Raw genomic sequence first — 20,785 nt, forward strand, 5'->3', positions numbered from 1 at the left:
GACCAGCACAAGGCTCTGTGTTTGGAATTGAATTACTGTGGGGAAGATTATCAGATAAGAGCTTGGAGAACTAACAGAGCAAGGAAGGTGATTGGGATATGGAGGTAAAGGGTTGCTGGAGTGATGGAGGTGTGAGAAAGGAGCTAGATCAGCTAAGCCTTAGCATTGCAGGCCATTGAAAAGATTTTGACTTTTACCCTAAGTGAAATGGGGAGACACTGTAGAATTTTGAGCAGAAGATTGATATAATCTGACTTAGTTGTAAAAGATTCTTGTTGACTTCTATATTGAGAATCGACTGTGGAAGCAGAGTACCAGTTAAGGGGCAGGTATTATAATTATAATTTATTTTTATTACTTTGTCTTTTTTGGGCTGCACCCACGGCGTATGGAGGTTCCCAGGCTAGGGGTCAAATTGGAGCTGTAGCCGTTGGGCCTATGCCACAGCCACAGCAACGAGGGATCCACGCCATGTCTTCAGCTTGCACCATAGCTCACAGCAACGCTGGATCCTTCACTCACTGAGCAAGGCCAGGGATCAAACCTGTGTTGTCATGGATGGTAGTCAGATTTGTTTCTGCTGAGCCACTCCAGTTTCTGCTGGGAACTCCTGTAATTGTAACATAGATGAAAGATGATAGTAATGTGGGCAGGCTGCAAAGGGGGTAGGAATTGCTTAATATTGAATGTAGTTTTAAAGCAGAATCAGTAGGATTTGTTGATGCCTTGGGGGATGGGAGAAAGAAAAGAGTCAGAGAGAACTTCAGGAGTTTTTTGACCTTAGAGTAAGACAGAGTTGTCATCAGTTGATATGAGGAAGATTTTTAAAACAAAGATCCCTTTGAATTTGGTATGTTAAGTTTAAGATGTCTTTTAGACATCTACGAGGTGATATCAAAACGGCAGTTGGAATTTAGAGGAGAGAGGTCTGTACTGTTTGGGGCTGATTGGCTTAAAGATACCAAATTGGAAATAGTTGATGATACCTAAAGCCGTGAGATCAGAGGCGATCACGAGGGAAGGGACTGTACTGAGAAAAGAGAGCAAAGGGCTGAGCTGTGAAGTACAGCAGAATTCACAGAATATTCTGTGATAGGCGTAGGTTCCTTCCTCATAGAAGCTTACCTAACGTTGAAATATTTACAACTACTTATTTTGTTGCCTCTAATTTATACAAGTAGTGTAAACAAATCCTGCCCTCAGTCCTTGCTAACTCAGTGTTTGTCATTTTCAAATAATCAGAACTAAAGCTCTCTTTAAAGCCTTTCACAACTCAAAACTACTAATTAGAAAGCACTGGTCTTTGCTAATAGGAGGGCAGTTCCTTTCCATACTGCAATAGCATCATTGACCTAAACTGAGAGAACCAAGTGTTCCTGGAATAGATTCAGTAGAGTGATTACCACTCACACAATTCATTGTTCTATAAAATTAAAATATTGTCAGAACAGCTGTGGACATTTAAAATACACTAAAATTGATCCTCTCCTTTGGAGATTGGCTTTATGGGCCTAGAAAATGTTTTGAATACTTGGGATGCTGAAACAAAAGCGAAATTTTCTTATGTTGGAAGGTAAGGCTGTTGCAATGATGCTATCTTGCTTTGCCTTTTATTGTGGAGAACTTCAAACTCAGTATACATATTAAATCATAATACTATTTCTGCAGTGATTACAGTAAGTTATATGTACCTGTCTTAAAATCTTCCTTCTCAGCATATTTTTCCTTTCCTAGTAGCAATCCAATTTCTTTTTGGGAAATTGCTTTTCACTCATTGAGATTAGGCCCCCCCCCCCCCCCCCGCCTTTTTTTCCTTTTATGGCTGCATCTGCAGCATATAGAAGTTCCCAGGCTAGGAGCTGAATTGGAGCTGCAGCTGCAGGCCTGCACCACAGCTATAGCAACACCAGATCCAAGCTGCATCTGTGATCTATGCTGCAGCTTTCAGCTATGCCAGATCCTTAACCCACTGAGTGAGGACAGGGATTGAACCCACATCCTTACGGACATTATGTTGGGTTCTCAACCTGCTGAGCCATGACAGGAACTTCACTGAGAGTAGTCTTTTTTTTTTTTTTAAATTATTTTTATTAGAGTATAGTTGACTTACAGTGTTGTGTCAATTTCTGCTGTACAGCATAATGACCCAGTCATATATATATATATATATATATGTATATATATATGTATATATTGTTTTTCTCATACTATTTTCCATCATGTTCTACCCCAAGAGGTTGGCTATAGTTCCTAGTGCCATACACTAGGACCTCATTGCTTAACCATTCTAAATGTGATAGTTTTGTGTCTGCTAACCCCAGACTCCCAGTCCATTCCATTCCCTCCCCTCCTTCCCTTGGCAACCACAAGTCTGTTCTCTGTCTGTGAGTCTGTTTCTGTTTTGTAGATAAGTTCATTTGTGCCATTAGATTCCACGTATAAGTGATATCACATGGTATTTGTCTTTCTCTTTCTTACTTTATAGTAAGAGAATTTATAGTTGCATCCATTTTGCCATTGAAGTAATCTTGATGGGATGATAAATCCAGATACTTGTCTATTTTAAGCTCGTTTTTCCAGCCAGCCTCTTTTAAAAATTCTCTGAATTTCTCCATATTTTTTCAACAAATTCTCATTTTTCTTTAAGCTAGCCAAAAGTAGTTTCTGTGGCTTACAACCAAAGAAATCTAACTGATACACTATGCTAGACATACTTTTAGAAAGTATCTATTTTTATTGTTATTAGACTTATTTAAAATACCTAAAGTTCCAAAGTAGAGTTATTTATAGAAATACAGCTTAACAAATTGTGTTTGATGTGGTTCAAGGTTAGCAGTATTTAGTATTTTCAATTGAGAACTGTGAAATAAAATAAATAAAATTTGCCCTTTAAGTATGTACCACCCTACTAATAAAATATTTTTTTCATAGTGGCATAGATTAAATATGAATTAAAGGTATGAGCTAAAAGCATCAAAAAGAGGTCCAAAACTCTGGAGCAAGATTTTTTTTTTTCCATTGAAAATCCCTTGACTGGATCACTTTTTAGTTTTTTTCCTGCTTTGAATGATATAAAGAAAATACATTCAGACTAATTCTTTTTTTTTTTTTTGAGAAATTAAAGCATGTTTTATTTTTTTATTTTATTTTTATTTTTTTTGTCTCTTTGCCATTTCTTGGGCTGCTCTCGGGGCATATGGAGGTTCCCAGGCTAGGGGTCGAATCGGAGCTGTAGCCGCCAGCCTACGCCAGAGCCACAGCAACACCAGATCCGAGCTGCGTCTGCAACCTACTCCACTGCTCATGGCAACGCCAGATCCTCAACCTACTGAGCAAGGCCAGGGATTGAACCTGCAACCTCATGGTTCCTAGTCGGATTTGTTAACCACTGACCCACGACAGGAACTCCTTAAAGCATGTTTTAAAAATGCTAATTAATAAAAGGAACAACTCATCTGCTTTCTTGTTGGGGGAGATAAAATTTTACTGCTAGATTTTCCATTCTGCATCTTTGTACACAGCACTTACAGTTTTTCTAGTAACATCAGAAGTTAGTATATAAATCTATTCATAAATTTAGGGGACATTCAGGGAATTGCTGTTTTACTCTCTCAAAGACTTAAAATTTTTATCCTCCTTTATGGAAGCAAACTTATAAAATTAATTTGTATAAAGCAAATAAATTTTTAATAATTTATTTCCATGATAAAATCAGAGGTAGATTTCTTTAGAAAAACTTTTCCAGTACAAAATGGAGTACTTTGGGAAGGAAGAAGAATGTATTTCAGTAGACGTGGAATTGTTTTGGAAAAACTTCAAAACTTTGTAGTAATTTCTTTGTTTTTTTTTTTTTTGTCTTTTTGCTATTTCTTGGGCCGCTCCCACGGCATATGGAGGTTCCCAGGCTAGGGGTCTAATCGGAGCTGTAGCCGCCAGCCTATGCCAGAGCCACAGCAACGCGGGATCCGAGCCGCATCTGCAACCTACACCACAGCTCACGGCAATGCCGGATCGTTAACCCACTAAGCAAGGGCAGGGACCGAACCCGCAACCTCATGGTTCCTAGTCGGATTCATTAACCACTGCGCCACGACGGGAACTCTCTGTAGTAATTTCTTTATTCTAGGTTTTATTCTTTCTAATTATTTCTCAATTGGATTTACCTGTAATTATAGGAATTTTTTACTTGTAATTTTACTGTTTTCTTTTGGCACATATATTTCCAATATCTAATAACTCTAGGCTTTGTTAACCTATTTTGCCTGTAGACTTAATTATACTTAATCTTGCATATTTAGGTGAGAGGATGGACTCATAAAAACGATAAGGTTACTATTATGAAGCTTTTAGTATATTAAATATTAAGTACAATCTCATTCTGTCTTACTTTATCTTCACAGAATTCTATCTTCTTCTAGGCATAATCTCCACAATTAAAGTTTAGAGAAGTTAAGCGATTTGTTCAAGGTTTCACAGTTAATAAGTAGGAAAGTGATGTTTAACTTCATGACTCTTTGTTTTTTTGGTGGCGCTGGCAGTATATGGAAGTTCCCAGACCAGGATCAAACACTTGTCACAGCAGCCACCTGAGCCACTGCAGTGACAACGCATAATCCTTAACCTGCTGCGCAACAAGGGAGGTCTCATAGCTCTTGCTCTTAATCTTTTATGGCTTTAAGGTTATTTTCATTCATTCATTCAATAAGTGAATACTGAGGCCAGTCATGTAGGAGTTGTAGGCATGTTGAGTATTTTTTTTTGTCTTTTTTTTGTTTTGTTGTTGTTGTTGTTGCTATTTCTTGGGCCGCTCCCACGGCATATGGAGGTTCCCAGGCTAGGGGTTGAATCGGAGCTGTAGCCACTGGCCTACGCCAGAGCCACAGCAACGCGGGATCCGAGCCGCGTCTTCAACCTACACCACAGCTCACGGCAACGCCAGATCGCCAACCCACTGAGCAAGGGCAGGGACCGAACCTGCAACCTCATGGTTCCTAGTCGGATTCGTTAACCACTGCGCCACGACGGGAACTCCCATGTTGAGTATTTTAATTTTAAATGTGATGGGAAATCATTGAAATGTTTTGAGTAGGGAAATGATAAGGGTAGATTTATATTTTTATAAATCAGTTATTCTGGTTGTGTTGTGAGAATTGAATGTGATAGGAAGGGAGTAAAAATGGAAAGGAGGAGACCAGTTTGGAGATGATTGTAGTGATCCAGGTGATTTGGGATGGACCGGGATGTGTCATAGTTAAAGGAAAGGATCAGTGGTTCGAGTTTGGGAGAGGTGACCAAATGAAGTGTTTATAATTGCTAAGGTACAGACACTCAGACACCAGCCAATCAAAATAGATGCTGGCTTTAGGGTAGGGTACTGGACGAGCTATGCCGAGCCAGGCATTACTGCTTTCGTTGTCTTTTGTGGCGAGGTCTGGATTATCTGAGAGCCAGGGGAGCTGGGAAGGGGAAGGAAAGCCTGGTAGCTGCTCAAGGGCAGCATCTACTTAACAATCAGTGAAGCATTTCCATACTTTAACAGTTGGAAAGGCTGTATTCTTGCGTTCTAGTGAATGTCGTCCCAGGATTTATTGATAGAAGTTATTCAGGCAGAGTTATGCAGAGATCTTCCGTAAGGGGCCAGATAATGAAGCGGTAGATTTCTCATGGATGTGTTTTTATAAAAAGAGAGAGAGTCTTGGATGGCCTTAAATGTAGATATAAATATTAGATATGAGTGGTGAAGCCTTTGTGTGTATAAAGCATTGTTTATAGTTATTTGTATTTTAAATTAATACTCAGTTTATAAATTTACATTTTTAATCATTTTAGTTATAGAATGCAGAAAACTACAAATTAAGACATCTGGTTTTTCTTAAACTTTTAGGTCATATTCATAAATCTTTCATTCTGTTTATAAACGTATTAGTTTAGAGTAAAATAAAGACAATCTGTAGAGTCTTGGCTATAGCCCATTCTTTCTAATAACTGCTAGAAGTTACGTTAACTTCTAGTATTAACAAAGATAGGAAGAATTTGACTGCTGTTTTCTTTCGTGTAGAACGTTAGGTATTTTAAGATTACAGAGTAAAGATTTTAAAATTTCTAAATTCCAGTCTCCTGTGTTGAATAACAGTGTTTATTTTAAATAAAGAAATAAATAGAATTAATACATTTAGTTATTAGTATTATTTTCCTATAATTGCTTGTAACAAGTTACCAGAAACTTGGTGTCTTCAAACAACACACATTTATCAATCTCTTACCATTCTGGAGGTTAGACGACTGAAATCAGTTTCACTTGATTCACAAAATCAAGATGTTGGCAGGACCACACTCCAGAGGCTCTAAGAAAGAATCTGTATCTTTGACTTTTCCAACAACTGGAGTTGCAATCCTTGGCTTTTTTTTCTCTTCCTCCATCTCCAGGCATGGAACACAGCATCTTGCTTCAGTGGTCATATTGCTGTCTCCTTCGGTAGTCAAATCTCTCTTGTAAGGACCCTTGTGGTAACATGTAGAGCCTACTTGGTTAATCCAGGATAAACTCCCCAGCTCAAGATCCTTAATTATCCCTTTTGCCAGATGAAGTAACATTCATAGGTTCTGGTGATTAGGACCTGGTTATCTTGGGGACGGGAGCATTATTCAGCCTATGAAAAACTTGCTCTGAAATATTTTGTTTTAGTGCAGATTTCATAAACATATTATTGATTTAAGTATGTCCCTGACTCTATTTAGAATTTTATATGCTGTTATTCCCTGTAAAACTCTGCCAGGCAATACTCAGTTATTATTTGCTTTCAACTCTGTGCCTTTCGGTGATAAAGTGTTTTAAACTTTTTACTTAGAAAGAGTTTCAAATTTATAGAAAAGTTGCAAGCATAAGGAGAGTATGAAGAATGTACAAATGCCCTTTACCCCAGTTAACCTGTTATTAATATTTTACCCTTTTGCCTTATTATTCCCGACTTACATTATTGAAAATAAACCTATATTATCTTTTTAGGAAAACAAGTTAGAAGTTTCATACCAATAGATGTATTACTTGTATGTAATGTCCTTATAATCTCATCTCTTTTCAGTTAAATTAGAGGTTGCAAACTGTTCTGTAAAAGGCCATATAGTAAATATTTTTGGCCTTGCAAGCCCACAATCTCTGTTGCAGCTACTTAACTCTGCTATTGTACTGCAAAAGCAGCCATAAATAATACTTAAATGAATGAGCATACTGTGTTGTAACAAAACTTTATTTACAAGAATAGATAGTGGGTTGGATTTTGCATGGGCTGCTGTTTGCCAACCTGAGTTAAATGAGTTCTGTGTGGTTTAGAGTTATAGTTAAATAAAAAAAAAGATCATTGTGTTCCTTTAATTTCTTTGGTTACCAAGGAATAGTACTTGGTCTTTTCACACATAAATTATAAAGTTTTCTATATCTGATTTAAAAGGTTGTGTTGTTATCAAAGAGACAATCTAGGGTGCTACCTCATTTGTACCTGAAAAATACAGCCTCATAGAATGTAAGCATTGAAAAGGACTTTGAAGATGAATGAATGAATGCATGGGTGAGTGAACAAATAAGCAGATAAAAACTGTAAAGGCTAATATTTCTGTAGTTAGGATCTGTTTGGAAGTTTTAAAGTTTTGTGATTCAATGGTAAACTAAAGTTTTTTGATATAAGCAAATTTAACATCAAGTGATTGATCTCATAATTGTGAAAAAATGTCACTTGATCCCAATGCCAGCATTTGTGTTGACTTTTGAGTTAGGACCTAGTAGTATCCTTATTATAGGCTAAAAAGAATGTTGATGTGTATTGATACTTTCGTGACAAGAGAAAGTCAGATGATGTTATAGAATATTGCATGAATTTAGAAAGGTTTGTAAGATAGATGATAGAAAAGTGATGGGCAAATTATGTTATCAAAATAATGTAGGCATCAAAGTTTTGTAAAAAAAAAGAAAGGTGCCATAAGGAATGAGATTATTTTTAACTATGGACCAGTGATTTAGTTTGAGCAGGATAACATCACACATTATTTTAAGCAAATATTTATTTTATTCATTTTACAAGTTTGTTTATGTATGTATAATTTATAAGTTTATGTTGGTTTGATATTTATAAAAGAACTTTAAGCATAAGGAGTTTATGTCTGGTTTTTGCTTGAGGATAATAGTTTCATTAGAATTAAAATAATTTATGAACCCTTAAATCTGATGAAACTATTTTACCTTTAGGAGCATTCCTTCCATAACTTAAGTTTAAGAAACAGTGATCTAGACTAGTCTGCTACATTTTACATATGAAGAAAACAAGGCTCATAAGTAACATCATGAATGTGAATAGAAAAAGGCAGTTTTTCAACTTAGTATTTAAGTTATCCTGTACTTATTAGTAGTTTTTATTTTGTTGTGCATAATATTTTTTTCTTTTTGAGGATGATAAGCTTCTTTGGTTATGTCAGTTTTGGTTCTTCTTAATAATAATGTTGTTAAGAAAAAATGTAATTTTTATTTTACTATTTCTGTACTAGTTTGCAATTTGCGATGCTTTCATTTCCACTGTCTTTTAAAAAACTACGTATTTGAAATAAGCCTTAGGAGATAGATGTTATTTCTGTTTTATTGATGAAGGCTTGATGATGGGAGAGATTATAAACAGACTTTTCCAAGGTCACATTTTCAGTAAGTGACAGAACTTGGATTTGAATACGTTGTTTTTCATTCTGATATGCTAGTAGCATACTAAAGTAAACCTGAAATTTATATTATTTAAATAATTCTTTCATATTGTGATAATTTATTTAACATATCCAAGTCTGATTTGAGTGTATGATTTTTTTCACTTGTAAGCATTACATTTGCTGTTAGAATTTTTCTAAATTACATTTCAGGCCATTTATTATGTGTATTCTATTTATTAATGCGATGATCATTGAATTCTTAAATTCTCTTAATCCGTACATTCTATTTCTATAAGTCTTTGTTTAATACTTTGTGTTATTTGGTTTTTTGAAATAGGTCCTGATTGTTCTTTGAATGTTCCCTCCACTGAATCTTACTGGATTCTGCCAAATGTAAAACCCTTCAGTCCTTCTGTAGGTCGAGCTTCCCATAAAGCTGTTTTACATGGGAAATTTATGTGGGTGATTGGTGGATATACTTTTAACTACAGTTCTTTCCAAATGGTCTTGAAGTAAGTATTTTTTTTCCTTCAGATTTTCATAACCTGTTTTCTAAGCTGGGCTCTTTTTGGGAAGGGGTTACAAGACTATCCTAAATGTCTTATGTTACTGTTCTACAAATTTATGAATGGTTATTTTTGTGATAGTATCTCTTTGCCGTATGGGACTGACTTGAGAATATATGAACTCAGTATATCTGTAAGCTTTTTGTCATTGTGCATATAGGTTTGTTCTGTATAGATATTTTATTAACTTTCTAGAATTTGCATTTAACAAATTCTGAATAAGAAAATATTAACTTTAAATAAGGACAGGCCAGATCAGGCCTGTATTGGGTATTATGAATCCCTACTTTCTGTTTTTTAGAAGGAAGTGTAATTGCTTATAGAAAAATACTTTCAGCTTGTTCTTCAAATTTTCATTTACCTAATCTTGTACTTTACATTTACTTTACAAGCTTTTGTTTGGAGAACAGTGCCAGTATTATAAAGCAGAGTATTCATTTACCATTGACTCAATAGAGGTTATCCTTTGCATGATTGGATGATAAGGAAAAGTGCATGGTTGCCATCTTTATCTGATTTTTTTTCAGCTGGTTATTGTATTTTATGAACTATTCAGTGACAGAATAAAAGAGGAAATAAGAATGATTTGATTATCAATGTCATTTTCAGGGGTTCTATTCATAATGCGTAATAACTGGTGCAGCCTGGGCATCAGAAGTGACCCTGGATGGAATACCATAATGGTGTTTTCCCAAAAGAGTTGCCATATTTAGCAGATATAGGACAAACTTGAATTTCAGATCAAGAGAATAATTTTTTAGTATGAGTAGGTCTCATAATTTTATTGCTATTTTTGATTTGTTCCAAATAGTGCATTGGTCATACTTATACTAAAAAATCATTGTTTATGTGAAATTCAGATTTAACTGGGCATTCTATATTTTATTTGCAAACCCTAATTCCTGAAAATATTAGCCCTGTTAATTTTGTTGGATTTTAAAAATTCTGTGTGTAAGTGGAGATTGCTTTAAAACTGTATTGAAATGACTAGAATTAAAATAAAATAAATTCTGGAAAGAGGAAGGAAGAATTTTTAAGTAAATATTTAAGTGAACGGTTAGAATTTGGTAACACAATATGTGAAGGATAAAACATAGTTGAAAGAATTGAAAGAAAGTTGATAAGATTAAAATGAATTAATATATGAAAAGAACCTGAAGAAATGAGATTTAAATGTGGAAACAAAAAGGAAATTAACTATGATTAATAAAAATGAAAAGCCTATGAAAATAAAGTGGAACTTTGGATTAAATTGTGATATTTGCAAAGTAGAGTTTTGAAGACAGAATAGTTGTCAAGAAAATGGAAATCTTTAGAAGTTTGTGTCCTGCACAAGTTAAATAGCATATTTTATTTTATTTTATTGTTATTATTTTTAATGGTATAAACTTAAATGAGTAAGCATTAGGCCCTTAAACACCCTGAATTCATAAACTATGAGATAGTTGAGAAAACTCAACCACTCTTAAACCATTTTTGAAAGTCGCATATTTTAAATTAAGTGATGAATATTACTTGATAGTCTTCTGAACATATATTTTCCATTTAAACCAGCTATGAGGTGTCAGGTTAGAAGTAGTTTTGTTTCTGTTTTCACAGGTTAGAGAATTCATTATTCCAAATGTGGTTTAGTTGTAGGTAAGGATGCTTAAATAGCTTGTAGAAGTGATGGCGTCAGTCATAAGTTGATTTATCTTCTATCGTAGAATTTAACTCAGGTGTAGATGTTACAAAGGTTTTGTATCAGTGTCTATTACATTAGAGAATATTTTACAGAACATTTATCCATTGCCGTTAGTGAAAATAAACATGTGTTCATGGTTATAGCAAATTGCTTTGGACACTTATGTGCTAAAAACTTGGGGTATGTCAGTGGACAAAATGAGTGTCCCGGTCTTTGTGAAGTTAGTGACAAAAGGTGGGAATTAGAAAAGAAAAAGTAATTAGCATGATAAATAAGGATAAATAAATTATGTGTATGCACATATATACATAGATATTTATAGATAGAAAGATAGCAAGGTGGATAGTGGGGGTAAGCAAATTAGGAATACCAAAGAAGAGAGAGTTGCAGTTATAAATGTGATGGTCAAGGTAGGCTTCATGGGAAAGGAGAGAATAAGGCAGGCTTGAGGGAAGTCATTGGCAGTGCAGTTATCTGGAGGCAGAGAAAAGAGCCAGACAAAAGCCTCAAGGTAGGAGCTACTTGAAGAGTTCAAGGAACAACAAGGAGGCCCATGTGACTTTATTTTATTTTTATTTTTTATTTTTGTCTTTTGTCTTTTTAGGGCTGCACCTGCAGCATGTGGAGGTTCCCAAGCTAAGGGTCCAATCGGAGCTGCAGTTGCTGGCCTACACCACAGCCACAGCAATGCCAGATTCGAGCCACGTCTGCGACCTACACCACAGCTCATGGCAATACTGGATCCTTAACTCACTGAGTGAGGCCAGGGATCGAACCTGCAACCTCATGGTTCCTAGTCAGATTCATTTCTGCTGCACCATGATAGGAACTCCCCATGTGACTTTAAAAGTGTAGAAGAACTGACTGTTGTTTAGGTTAATCAGCTAGTTCAGTTATTAAAGGCAATTGAGCAAGTTAATTCCAGCAATATATAGCCTAGTCAAATTAATGTATATTACACATTTAGATGATTGAATCCTAATTTAAAGTAGGTATATCTTGAATGAATCTTTATTAAAAATTTTTAGGGAGTTCCCACTGTGGCACAGAGGGTTAAGAACCTGAATGCAGTGGCTGAGTGCCAAGCCTGGTGCAGCGGGTTAAAGGATCTGGTATTACTGCAGCTGTGGCTTAGGTTGCAGCTGCAGCTCAGGTTCAATCCTTGGCCCAGGAACTTCCATATGCCATGGGTGCAGCCATTAAAAAAATTTGTTACATGGTATGTAAAATTATGAGTTTATTCTAATTGTATTTGCATTTAGCGAATACTTAAACATAAGTAAAGAAAGCATATACAATTTAAAAAACTGAAGATGAATCAGCTTATGAAGTTATTTTCTTTCTTCTTTTTAGTTACAATTTAGAAAGCAGTATATGGAATGTAGGAACTGTATCAAGGGGACCTCTCCAGAGATATGGGCACTCTCTTGCCTTATATCAGGTATGGATCCTGCTTGTTAAATTTTAATATTTTCTATTTATCTTTTTTCTTAAAGTATAGTTGATCCACAGTGTGCTAATTTCTGCTGTACAGAAAAGTGACTCAGTCATATATATATATGTATATACATACACATTTCTTTTTAAATATTTTCCATCATGGTCTATCCCAGGAGATTGGATAGTTTCCTATGCTATATGCAGTAGGAGGGTCTTGTTTACCATTCTAAATGTAAGAGTTTGCATCTCCTAACCCCATACTCCCAGCCCATACCACTCCCTCCCCCCTCTCCCTTTGCAACTAAAAGTCTATTCTCTATATCTGTGAGTCTGTTTCTGTTTTGTAGATAGGTTCATTGGTGCCATATTTTAGATTCCACATATAAGTGATATCATATGGTAATTGTCTCTCTCTTTGTGACTTATTTCACTTAGTATGATAATCTCTAGTTGCATCAGTGTTGCTGTGAACAGCATTATTTCATTCTTTTTTATGGCCAAGTAGTATTCCATTGTATATATGCACCACCTTTTCTTAATCCATTCATCTGTCAATGGACATTTAGCTTATTCCCCTGTGTCTTGGCTATTGTGAATAGTGCTGCTGTGAACATAGAGGTGCATGTATCTTTTTGAATTAGAGTTTTCTCTGGATATATGCCCAGGAGTGGGATTTTTGGCTCATATGATAATTCTATTTTTAGTTTTTTGAAGAACCTCCCTACTGTTTTCATAGTGGTTGTACCGGTTTACATTCCCACCAATAGTGTAGGAGGGTTTCCTTTTCTCCACATCCTCTATAGTATTTGTTATTTGTAGACTTATTAATGATGGCCGTTCTGACCAGTGTGAGGTGTGTTTCTCTAATAATTAGTGATGTTGAGCATCTTTTCATGTGCTTACTGGAAATCTGTATGTCTTTGGAGAAATTTCCATTTAGGTTTTCTGCCCATTTTTGATTGGGTTGTTTGTTTTTTGTTGTTGAGTTGTATGAGTTGTTTGTATATTTTGGAGATAAAGCACTTTTTGGTTGCATCGTTTGTGCTATTTTTCTCCCATTCTGTAGGTTGTCTTTTCATTTTTTTTTTTTGTTTGTTTGTTTCCTTTTTTGTGCAAAAGCTTCTAAGTTTGATTAGGTCCCATTGGTTAATTTTTGTTTTTATTTCTATCGCCTTGGGAGACTGACCTAATAAAACATTTTTACAATTTGTGTCAAAGAATGTTTTGCATATAGAAGCAAATTCTCAACAAAATTTTACCAAATCCAACAACATGTAAAGATGATCATACACCATGACCAGGGGGGATTCATCCTAATTTCACAAGGATGGTTCAATAGTGTGCAAATCAACCAGTGTAATACACCACATTAACAAGAGAAAAATAATATATTTTTTTAAAAGTTAACCTTAGAGAAAAAAAGACAATCTCACATTTATTTCAAACATTTAATGATAAAAGTATATCATATGAATCACAATACCTTGAGATATCACAGACTTATATACTATTTTAGTAAAAAAATAGATTTTAATAAAATCCTCCATTGAACATTAGAAGACATGAAGATTCAGTTTTTGTCCAGGACTTTATACGTTGTCATCAGGTCAATCACTTAAAAATTTTTTTTTGATAAAATTCACATAACAAAAATTTACCACTTTAACCATTTTTAAGAGTAGAATTCATTAAGTAGCATTAAGTGCATTCAAATTGTTGTGCCGCCATTACCACCATTATTTCTAGGCTTCTTTTCATCTTGCAGAACTGAAGCTATACCCATGAAGTAACTCCCTATTTCCCCCTTTCCTCAGACACTGGTGAACTACTTTTCTCCTTATTATCTCTGAATTTGATTGATTAGTCGAGGTACCTCATACAAGCGGAGTCACACAGTATTTGTCCTTTAATGTCTGGCTTATTTCACTTGCCATAGTGTCCTCAGGATTCATTTATCTTGTAGCATGTGTCAGAATTTCCTTCCTTTTTAAGCCTGAATAATGTTCTATATATGGTATCATACCACATTTCGTTTATCCATTCATTCATCAGTAGGTGCTTGGGTTACTTTCTTCTATTTGGCTGTTGTGAATAATGCTACTGTGAACATGGGTATTCAGCTATCTATTCAAGTCCCTGATTTCAGTTCTTGTAGGTAGATAGCCAGAAGTGGAATTGCTAGATTATTTGGTAATTCCATTTTTAGTTTTTTAGGAACTTCTGTATTGTTTTCCACGGCAGCTGTACCATTTTACATTTCCACAGGCAGTGCACGAGGGTTCCGATTCCTCCATATCCTTATCAGTACTTGCTATTTTCTTTCTTTCTTTCTTTCTTTCTTTCTTTCTTTCTTTCTTTCTTTCTTTCTTTCTTTCTTTCTTTCTTTTTATAATAGCCATTTGCTGGGTGTGAAGCAGTATCTTATTGCAGTTTTGGTTTGTATTTCCTTAATGATTTTTGATGTTGAACATCTTTTCAAGTGCTTATTGGCTATTTGTATACTTTCTCTAGAGAAACATGTAATCAAGTCTTTTGCCCATTTTTTTTTTTTTTTTTTGTCTTTTTGCTATTTCTTTTGGGCCGCTCCCGCGGCATATGGAGGTTCCCAGGCTAGGGGTCGAATTGGAGCTATAGCCACTGGCCTACGCCAGAGCCACAGCAATGCGGGATCCGAGCCACGTCTGCAACCTACACCACAGCTCACGGCAACGCCGGATCGTTAACCCACTGAGCAAGGGCAGGGACCGAACCCGCAACCTCATGTTTCCTAGTCGGATTCGTTAACCACTGCGCCACGACGGGAACTCCAGCCCATTTTTTAATTGAAATTTTTTTTTTGGTGTTGAGTTGTAGGAATTCTTCATATATTCTAGATTTTATTCCTTAATTCGATATACGGCTTGCAAATATTTTCTCTTTTTCTGTGGGCTGTCTTTTCATCCTATTCATAATGTTCTTTGATGGACACATTTAAAATTTTGACGTAGTCCAGTTAATCTTTTTTTTCTTTTGTTGCCACTGCTTTTGGTGTCATATCCAAGAAACCATTGCCAGATCCAATATTATGAAGTCTTTTCCTTATATTTTCTTTTAAAAATGTTAAAGTTTTAGTACTTGGGTCTTTAATCTATTTTGAGTTAAATTTTGTTTATGGTATAAGGTAAGGGTCCAGGGGTCCAGTTTTCTTCTCTTACATGTGTGTGGATATTCAGTTTTCCCAGCACTGTTTGTTGAAAAGACTTTTTCCCCATTGAATGGTCTTGACACTCTTGTTGATCATACATGTGAGAGGATGTACTTCTGAGCTTTCTGTGTCTTTGATCTAGGTCTGTGTTTATTCTAGGACCACAGTCACATTGTTCGATTAGTGAAGTTTTATAGTAAGTTTTGAAATGAAGAAGTGTGAGACTTCTAACTTCAGTCTTGTTTTTCATGTTTGTTTTGTCTGTTTAGGGTCCCTTAAGGTTTTGTATGAATTTTAAGATGCACTTTTCTGTTTATGCAAAATGTCATTTGGATTTATTAGGGATTGCATTGGAATTAGTTATTTTTATGAGTTTATGGGATTCATGAATTTAGCATGATTAAAATCAAGCTATTTAACTGGTTTTTATTTTTAATCAATAAAGATTAGGAGTTCCATCGTGGCACAGTGGTTAGCAAATCGACTAGGAACCATGAGGTTGCGGGTTTGATCCCTGGCCTTGCTCAGTGGGTTAAGGATCTAGTGTTGCCGTGAGCTGTGGTGTAGGTTGCAGACGCGGCTCAGATCCTGTGTTACTGTGGCTCTGGCGTAGGCTGGTGGCTTCAGCTCCGATTCCTAGCCTGGGAACCTCCATATGCCATGGGAGCGGCCCTAGAAAAGGCGAAAAGACAAAAAAAAAAAAAAAAAAAAAAAAAGATTAATGTATTTTGTGGATTATGACTATACCTTTCAAATCAGAATTTATACATTTTTGTGCTTGTTTAAGAAAATTTAGAAAACACAGGAGTGATATAAAGAATAAAGTACCACTCTTTTTTGCTTTGTATGTGCATGTTTAAAAACTTGAATAAAAATCTCTCTACCTATGTACATGTTTCTTTTTTCTTATAGTTTTGTTTTTTAGTTTTTTGATTTATTTCATCTTGTTATAACAGCTTTATTGCGATATATTTGGCATAGCCTATAATTCCCTTGTTTAAGGTGTATAATTGAATGGTTTTTAGTATATTCAAAATTGTGCGATCATTTCTTGCAGGTTTGTCAAAACTGCAGTGTTGTGCAATCAATTTTATAGTATTTTCATCACCTCATAAAGAAACCCTGTATTCTTGAGCTGTCACCCCAACTCCTCATCCTCCTTGTCTTAGACAATCATGAATCTATTTTCTGACTCTATAGGTTTGCCTATTCTGAATATTTCATATAAATGAAGTTGTATTCTCTGTAGTTTATGACTGGCATGTTGCAGCATATATCAGTACTTAATTTTTATGTTTCCGTAGTATCTGTTGTGCGGGTATTTTACATTTTGTTTATCCATTCATCAGTTGATGGGACTTGGTTGTTTCTACCTGTTGGCTCTTGTGAATAGTGCTGCCATGAACATTCCTGTGTAGATGTTTGTGTGGATGGATTCTTTCATTTCTCTTGAGTATATGTATACAGTTGAAATTGCTGGATCAGAGGGTAACTCTGAATTTAACTTTTTAAAGAGCTGCTAGATTGTTTTCCAAAATGGCTGCACCATTTTACAGTCCTGCCAGCCTTGTATGAAGGTTCCAACGGCTATACATCCTCAGCAGCACTAATTAGCTGTTTTTTTTTTTTTTTTTTGTCTTTTGTCTGTTGTTGTTGTTGTTGTTGCTATTTCTTGGGCCGCTCCCGCGGCATATGGAGGTTCCCAGGCTAGGGGTTGACTCGGAGCTGTAGCCACCGGCCTACGCCAGAGCCACAGCAACGCAGGATCCAAGCCGCATCTGCAACCTACACCACAGCTCACGGCAACGCTGGATCGTTAACCCACTGAGCAAGGGCGGGGACCGAACCCGCAACCTCGTGGTTCCTAGTCGGATTCGTTAACCACTGCGCCATGATGGGAACTCCTGTTTTTTGATTATAGCCATCTTTGTGGGTGTGAAGTTGTATCTCATCTTTGATTTGCATTTCCCTGTTGATTCTTGATATTGGTCATATACTTATTGGGCATGTGCTTATTTCTTTGTATTTGTGCTTATTTCTTTGTATTTGATATTAGTCATGTGCTTATTGGGCATGTACTTATTTCATGTGTATTTTCTTTGGAGAAATGTCTATTTAAGTCCGTGGCCTATTTTTTAAATTATTGAGATGTACGAGTTTTTATTCTAGATGTAAATCCATTATCAGATCAGACATATGATTTGCAGATATTTCTTCCCATTCTGTGAGCTTTTTCTTTCTTGATAGTATCTCTCGTAGCACAAAAGTTTTTAACTTAGGTGAAATCCAGTTTATCTTTTTTTCTCTTACTGCTTGTGAATTTGATGTCATTTCTAAGAAACCAAGGTCAAATCCAAGGTCATGAATATTTACTCCATGTTTTCTTTAAGTGTATTATAGTTTTGGCTCTTACTTTTAGGTCTTTGATCCACTTAGAGTTAAGTTTTGTATGTGGTGTGCAGTAGGGATTGAGCTTCATTCTTTCGTATGTGACTATCCAGTTCTCTCAGCACCATTTGTTGAAGAGATCATTCTTTCCCCATTGAATGGTCTTGGCACTCTTATCAAATGCTAATTAGCCATAGATGTATGGATTTATTTCTGAACTCAGTTTTGTTGATTTATATGCTTATCTTTTTGGTTGTAGCATACTGTCTTTTTGCCTTTTCTTGAGCTGGTCCCGTGGCATATGGAGGTTCCCAGGCTAGGGATCGAATCAGAGCTATAGCCACCAGCCTACGCCACAGCCACAGCAGCGCGAGATCCGAGCCGCGTCTGTGACCCACACCACAGTTTATGGCAACGCTGGATCCTTAACCCACTGAGCAAGGCCAGGGATCAAACCCTCAACCTCATGGTTCCTAGTCGGATGCGTTAACCACTGCGCCACGACGGGAACTCCTAGCATACTGTCTTGATTAATTTTGTTTTGTAGTAAGTTTTAAAATTGGGAAGTGTTAATCCTCCAATTTTATTCTTTTTTTTTTTTTTAAATAATTTGGGTATTCTGGGTCTCATGCAGTTTCATATGAATTTTGGAATTAAAGTGTCAATTTCTATAGTGAAGCTATCTGGAATTCTAATAAGAGATAGCTTTGAATCTATGTGTCAATTTGGAGAGTTTTGCCATGTTAACAACATTAAGATGTATTTCCATTCATTTAGATCTTTGTTTTGTAACTTTCAGAGTGTAAGTTTGGAATTTCTTTCTTTCTTTTTTTTTTTTTTTTTTTTTTTTTTTTGTCTTTTTGCTATTTCTTTGGGCCGCTCCTGCGGCATATGGAGGTTCCCAGGCTAGGGGTCGAATCGGAGCTGTAGCCACTGGCCTACGCCAGAGCCACAGCAACGCGGGATCCGAGCCTCATCTGCAACCTACACCACAGCTCACGGCAATGCCGGATCGTTAACCCACTGAGCAAGGGCGGGGACCGAACCCGCAACCTCATGGTTCCTAGTCGGGTTCGTTAACCACTGCGCCACGATGGGAACTCCTGGAATTTCTTTTGTTAAGTTTGTTTCTAGTTAGTTTGCTCTCTTTGATGCTTTTGTAATGGAATCGTTTATTTAGTTTGTATTTGGATTGTTTATTGCAAGTCTATTGAAATATAATTGATTTTTTGTACATTGATCTTGTACTCTGCAATGTTGCTAAAGTCATTTATTAACTAAATTAATTAGTTTTTTTATTTCTATATACAGGTTTATATAGTCTACAATTAGAAATATTTTACTCCTCTTTTCCAACTGGATGCCTTTATTCAGTTTTTGCATATTTTCTCTGTTTAAAACCTTGATTTGAATTTTGAATATAAGCGGCAAACCAGACATCTTTGTCTTATAACTGACCGTGGTGAAACATCCAGTCTTTTACCATTAAGAATAGTATTAGCTTAAAAAAGAGAATAATACTAGCTTTATGTTTTTCTTAGACACTCTTTATTAGATTGAAGAAATTCCTCTTTTTCCAGGGTTGTTTTTTTTTTTTTTTTGCCATTTCTTGGGCCGCTCTCGCGGCATATGGAAGTTACCAGGCTAGGGGTCGAATCGGAGCTGTAGCCACTGGCCTACACCAGAGCCATAGCAACATGGGATCTGAGCCACGTCTGCGACCCACACCACAGCTCATGGCAACGCCGGATCCATAACCCACTGAGCAAGGCCAGGGATCGAAGCCGCAACCTCATGGTTCCTAGTCGGATTCGTTAACCACTGGGCCACGACGGGAACTCCTTTTTCCAGGTTTTTGAAATAGTAATGATTTATATCATTCATTTCACTCATGATTGAATTACTACATGATTGAAATTATTTGTATAATTTATAAGTGTTATAAAGTATCTGCTCATACTCTTGAGAAGTGGTAATAAAAATGTGCCTCATGTAATACACACAAATGTGATCAACCTTTTTGGTGAACAGTGCATGATGGAAACAGTCAATGATTGAGAATAGTGCAAAGCAGTACACATATATGGTAAAATTCAAATGTAACCACTAGAGGCTCAACAACTAGGATGATTAAAAACATGGTTAATTGACGATGTAACTTTTAAATAAACCGCCTTAACATAACTTTTTAAAAGTATGTATTTTCCACTTTCTTCTAAGTAAAAGAATTAATTATCATGTTCACGTTCTCATTTGACTTTTACAAAATAAGGGCTATGTCTTATGCATGTTGTGGGCAATTACTAAAATTTAATGTCTAAGTTTAGTCTATTTTTAATTAATATATCTTGCTAAGGTATAAATATTTGGTCTATTAATATGTGTTTTTAATTTACAGGAGAACATCTTTATGTATGGAGGCAGAATCGAAACAAGCGATGGCAATGTCACAGATGAATTGTGGGTTTTTAACATACACAGTCAGTCATGGAGTACGAAAACTCCTACTGTTCTTGGACATGGTCAGCAGTACGCTGTGGAGGGACATTCAGCACATATTATGGAGTTGGATAGTAGAGATGTTGTCATGATCATAATATTTGGATATTCTGTAATATATGGTTATACAAGCAGCATACAGGAATACCATATCTGTGAGTTACTTTGAAAACCTAACTATATATTTTCTTTTATTTGTTGAGAATATTTTTATCTTTAAGTAAAAACTTCGTCTGAATTTAGTCAAAAAATAGTTTGAAATTAGAATTATAAGCCAAGAATGAATACTTTTGAATATAAGCTTTTTGATTTTGTGTTAGATATCATCCTTTAATATTT

General features: G+C 35.8%; 1 protein-coding gene across 3 annotated transcripts in view; it reads left to right on the top strand.

Annotated features, from left to right (window-relative positions):
* Positions 1-20,785, top strand: part of ATRNL1 (attractin like 1) — a 776,870-nt gene that overhangs the window by 51,745 nt on the left and 704,340 nt on the right. For all 3 annotated transcript variants that reach the window (XR_002338976.1, XM_021074415.1, XM_021074416.1), the window contains exons 6-8: positions 9,023-9,197; positions 12,289-12,376; positions 20,346-20,601. Coding sequence is in view for 2 of the 3 variants with exons in the window: in XM_021074415.1 (XP_020930074.1) it covers positions 9,023-9,197; positions 12,289-12,376; positions 20,346-20,601 (519 nt within the window). In the remaining variant the exon portion in view is untranslated. The remainder of the gene's footprint in view (positions 1-9,022; positions 9,198-12,288; positions 12,377-20,345; positions 20,602-20,785) is intronic.

Source organism: Sus scrofa, chromosome 14, assembly GCF_000003025.6.
Source record: "Sus scrofa isolate TJ Tabasco breed Duroc chromosome 14, Sscrofa11.1, whole genome shotgun sequence".
Taxonomy (NCBI): Eukaryota; Metazoa; Chordata; class Mammalia; order Artiodactyla; family Suidae; genus Sus; species Sus scrofa.